Raw genomic sequence first — 5,642 nt, 5'->3', positions numbered from 1 at the left:
TTTTTTTTTTTTTTTTTTTTTTTTTTCTTTTTTTTATTATTGTGTACAGAAAATATGCCTTATATAAAATGAGCATATCATAATATTGGTAAAAAAAAATCTATAAATTTTTTTATAAAACAAAATAACATTTACTTAAATGTAATACATATATATATATATATATATATATATATATATATAAATTGAACTTTAGTAGTAAAATATGAAAAGAAAATAAATATTTAAATATACCACATGTGATATTTATTATAACCTATTATTATCATTACTCCATTTTTTTTGATGAACCTTATATCTTTTAATACACTTCGTTATTTATGATTTGCTATTTAATATGCTTCATATAAATATATAGATCAAGAATTAATAAATAAGGATACTAAAAAAAAAGAAAGAAAAAAAAAAAAGATTAAAATTAAAAATATTGACATTAATATATATATATATATATATATATATATATATATATATATACCTAAAATTATCCAAGTTTTTTTTTTTTTTTTTTTTTTTTTTTAAGTATAATAATAAGCTAACTAGAACACTCTTAACAATTATTGTGAATAATAATTATAATATATATATAATATATATTTATAAGAATATGTATATAACTTTATTTTAATAATTATATGTATTATTATTCTTTTTTTTCTATATAATACAAATTTAACTAATAATAGTTAATTAATCTTCGTCGTTATATTTCAAAACTAAAAAAAATAGAAGAACAAGGAATATAATTAAGATATATATATATATTTATGCATATATACATATATATTATATATATATTATATATATATATATATATATATATATATATATATTATAATGATTATTATTAATTTTCATTTTATTTTATACATATATTGTTAAAAATAGCGTAAAATATAAATCCTGATAGATATCTATTAAAAAAAAATAATAATAATAATAAAACGAATTAAAATACCATTAAATAAACAACTTAATAAAATATATAATGATGAAAAAAAAATAATCCAAAAAAAAAAAAAAAAAAAAAAAAAAAAAAAAAAAAAAAAAAAAAAAAAAATGACAAAAAGTATGTATATATATTTATAATAAATATTGGGATATAATAAACAAATTGGACATTTTATTTTTGTTAAAATTATTTTTATTTATTTCATTTTATTTGATCATTATTATTCTTTTTTTTAACATATATGTATATATAAATTCTTCCGATTTCTCTTTAAGAAAAATTTTCATACCACATAAATAATTACCTTCCAAAAAAATATAATTCATAATATTTTATTATGAATTTGTATCACTGATAAATAATCCATACCTACATATATATATATATTTTCTTTTTTTTTTTTACTCATTATTAAAAAAAGGAAAGATAAAATAAAGAGAAATGGCAAATATAGCTAGAGAGCTTTTAAAAAAACAATTTATTGGTATTTAAAATATATATATATATATATATATATATATATATATATATAATTTGAATACTTAATATAGAAATAAATATATAAACATATAAGTTAATATATGTGTATGCATTATATTTTAAGACCATTGATATAATATATATAATACATTTATATAATTATTCTATTTTATGTTTATATTTGTAGAGCTAACCAGAGATCATAATGCTGGTTTTTCTGTGGGGTTGGTAGATGAGTCTAATTTTTTTGAGTGGAATGTGTGTTTTGAAGGTCCAAAAAATACTTTATATGAAGGTAAAAAGTAGAAGAAAAATAAGTACCACACATATATATATATATAATGACTGATAATATTAAACAAAAAGCCTTTATAAAAATTAACTTTTTATTTTTTTTTCTTCATATACTATTTTATTTAAACCTAGATGAAAATATTTGATATATTTACGATATATATATTTTTTAATTTTTTTATTATAGGAGGCATATATAATGCTACTCTTTCTTTTCCTTCTGATTTTCCAAATCACCCTCCTCAAATGAAATTCACCCAAGAAATGTGGCATCCCAATGGTTTCTTGAAAAAATAAAATAAATATCTTATTATATAATTTAAATGATGTTTGTATGTATTATATATATATATATATATATATATAAATTTTTTTTTTTTTTTCTTTTTTTTTTCATTCTTAAGTTTTTCCTGATGGGAGAGTGTGTATAAGTATTTTACACCCCCCAGGTAAACCAGAAGAAAAACAAAACAAAATATGAAAATTATATATACATATATATATATATATATATATATATATATTTATATATTGTATTATATTATTAATAAATTATAGGTGTCGATATTTATAACGAACAAGAAAAACCAGAAGAAAGGTGGAGACCTATATGGTCAGTTGAAGGTATTCTTGTCAGTGTCATTTCGATGTTAAATGAACCCAATTTAGAATCACCTGCTAATGTTGATGCAGCGGTATATATATATATATATATATATATGTTTATGTTTGATACTTTATACTCAAAAATATATATGAAAGTTTTTTTTTTTTTTTTTTTATTTAAGACATCAAATTGTCAATATATATATTTATATACATTTTTGTTTTTCTTATTTTTACTCCTTTTCAGGTGCAATTAAAAAATAATATACATGAATACAAAAGCAAGGTTAGAGCTTTAGCAAGAATGTGTTAATACAAAAAAAAAAAAAAAAAAAAAAAAAAAAATATATATATATATATATATATATATATATATAAACCATAATAATTGGACAAGAATTAAAAATAAGGAATTAACAATTTTTATTATATATATTATTTTATATATTATTTTATTTATATATATATATATTTTTATATATTTATTTATTTTTATGTTCAAAATGGTAACGTTATGATTTAAAGAAAAGCTTTCTAAAATCATCATTGGTCATACCAATTGTTTGGTTATCAGTTTTTTTTTCATTTTCCGTATCATTATCATTTGTTTTATTCAGATTTATTCTTTTTTTTTCAAAGTATTGTTTTCTATCTTTTTTATAATATTTATGGTTCGAAATTTTTTTATCATGATAATCATTTTTTGTATTACTATGATTATTTATATCATGATTATATTGATATTTTCCATCTTTATCATTATTAAATTTGGATATTAATATATTACGCCCGTCTATAATAATATCGTTAAGTATTAAAGACGATGTTGCATCGTTTGAATTTTTAAATGTTATAAATGCAAATCCTTTATTTCGTTTTATATTATTTTCGGATATTTTTTTACTTAAATAAATATTTTCAATTTCACCTATTTGTCCAAAAATATTTTGTAGCTTATTTTTTCTTGTATTGAAATGTAAATTTTTAACTACAACTGTACAACTTTCCTTATCTTTTTTCTTTTCATCTTTAAGTTTTTTATGTTTTTCTTTATTCATCTTAATTTTTTCTATATCAGGAATAATTTTTTTTTTAATTATAGGTATTGAATAGTTTAAATTAAATTCTAGTTCGTCTAGTTTTCCTAGTTTAATATTATCAACACATTTTATGACATCTTCATTATTTAGCAATTCTATATATCCATGTCTGAAAAAAGAAAAAAAATATAAAAAAAAATAAAATAAAATAAAAATAAAATAAAATAAAAATAAAATAAAATATAAAAAAAAATAAAATAAAAATAAAATATAAAAAAAAAAAAAAAATTTGTTTTAAAAGTATAATGTAGAATAAAATGATATAAACAGTTATAAATATATGAATATGTAGGAATATAAATATGTAAAGATAAAATATTTGGAGTGTATAAAAGAGTATATGGAAAAATGGTATATGTATAAAATGTTGATAATATGTACATATGTGTTTTATATATTAAATAATATATATATATATATATATATATATATATATATATATATATATATATATATAACAATTTTATTTTATTTATTATTTTTAATTTTTTTTACTTGTTTGTGGTATCTCCCAGGAGACGTATATCCCGAACATCAATTGTGTGTTTCAATAAAAAGTCAGAAATTTTTTCTTTTATACTTATATCACTATCAATATTACACTTTGTGAATTTAATAAAAACAATATTTTCTTCATATAGAGATTTTTTGGGTTTTGATATGGATATAAGAAGATCGACATTATTTAATGTTAATGTTTTAAAGTTTTCAATATTACTATTTTGAAGTGTATGTAAAAATGATAAAGCTTTTGTTTTATTTTCAAATTCAATATAGGCAAATTTTCTAGACGTTCTAGAAGTATCTACAACAAATCTTGTTTCTATATAACCATCAACTTTAGAAAAGTAGCTTTCAAAATCTTCTTTGGTTATATGTTCATTAATATTTTTTACATATAATTTATTTTCTTCAACCGACGAAACATTATTTAGTAATAAACTTTTATTTTGTAAATTTTCAATTAAATAATGTTTTATATTCTTTTTATTATTATTTTTATTTCCTTTAAATTCATCAATATTATTATTACTGTCACTATTAGAATCATCTATTTTGTCATTTTTATTATTGAATAATTTAGATTCATAATTCTTATTCCTTTTGGAGTTTTTATTAATATCATTTTTTTTTTTGTCATTACACATGGGATGTTCCTCTTCCCCTCTTAACATATCTTCTTGATTCTGTATTTGAGTAATTATTCTTCTTCTCTTTTTATCAGAAGATTCTTCACTCATAATTTGATATCATACATAAATAATAAACACAAACACATGTACATATATATATATATATATATATATATATATATATATATATGATGAATAAAAAAAAAAAACAAAAAAAAAAAAAAAAAAAAAAAAATATATATATATGGTACTATTTTACTACATATTAAATATTATACATATATATATATATATATACATATAATTTACATGTTATAATATAAACACAAGCACATATATATATATATATATATATATATATATATATATATGAATAACAAATATAAAATTATGCAATATAAGATACTGTGATAATTACATTATAATGTAATTAGAAGAAAAAAATTTATTCTACTATTGAATTATGTAATAATATAACAATTATAAACATTTAATTACACAGAAAAAAAAAAATAAAATAAAAACAAATGCACAGAAAACAAAATTTTAATAAATATATAATTTTGTTTTTTTTTCGTAAATATGTAAAACGTATGTTATTTTATAATATAGGGGTCACGTTATCATTTCTTATATATTAAATATTAAAACATATTAATGGTCTAGTAATATTTTATATTATATTTACAAATAATTATTTAAAGAACAAATTAATATTAATCATCATGAATATGCATAAAAAAATAATGCACAATAAAATAAAAACAAATGCACAGAAAACAAAATTTTAATAAATATATAATTTTGTTTTTTTTTCGTAAATATGTATATAAATATAATGAAACATATATATATATATATATATTTATAATAGCTAAAAGAACCTTAAACTTTTTGACTTTTACATATTTCATTGTATTCTTTTAAGGCATTTTTAAAAAACGTTGAGAAGAATACATATATAGAATAATGTTCTTTATGAAGAATGTATAATGAATAATTTATAAAATAATTATTTTCTAAATTAAAATTACTGTTTTCATTTATTATTTTTCTTATATGTATATAAATATAATG

General features: G+C 16.6%; 2 protein-coding genes across 3 annotated transcripts; one reads left to right on the top strand and one right to left on the bottom strand.

Moving 5' to 3' along the window:
* Positions 1-1,393: 1,393 nt before the first annotated feature.
* On the top strand, positions 1,394-2,645 carry PRSY57_0919000 (ubiquitin-conjugating enzyme, putative; the record flags this gene model as incomplete). Of its 2 annotated transcripts, XM_012907429.1 has the most annotated exons (6): positions 1,394-1,436; positions 1,620-1,727; positions 1,914-2,006; positions 2,131-2,175; positions 2,285-2,421; positions 2,580-2,645. In XM_012907429.1, 6 exons carry the CDS (start codon positions 1,394-1,396, stop codon positions 2,643-2,645), a joined length of 492 nt encoding a protein of 163 aa, XP_012762883.1. The 2 variants fall into 2 exon arrangements, with proteins under 2 accessions (XP_012762883.1, XP_019970496.1); XM_020114796.1 differs by lacking the exon at positions 2,131-2,175.
* A 199-nt stretch (positions 2,646-2,844) lies between these two features.
* Positions 2,845-4,673, bottom strand: PRSY57_0918900 (U4/U6 snRNA-associated-splicing factor, putative; the record flags this gene model as incomplete). Its single annotated transcript, XM_012907428.2, has 2 exons — positions 2,845-3,541; positions 3,928-4,673. The coding sequence occupies 2 exons, from the start codon at positions 4,671-4,673 to the stop codon at positions 2,845-2,847; spliced, it is 1,443 nt and encodes a 480-aa protein (XP_012762882.2).
* Positions 4,674-5,642: the final 969 nt, after the last annotated feature.

The sequence above is a fragment of the Plasmodium reichenowi genome, chromosome 9 (assembly GCF_001601855.1).
Source record: "Plasmodium reichenowi strain SY57 chromosome 9, whole genome shotgun sequence".
Lineage (NCBI taxonomy): Eukaryota > Apicomplexa > Aconoidasida > Haemosporida > Plasmodiidae > Plasmodium > Plasmodium reichenowi.
Note: the sequence above shows the minus strand (reverse complement) of the source record. Positions and strands in the feature narration are given on the sequence as shown.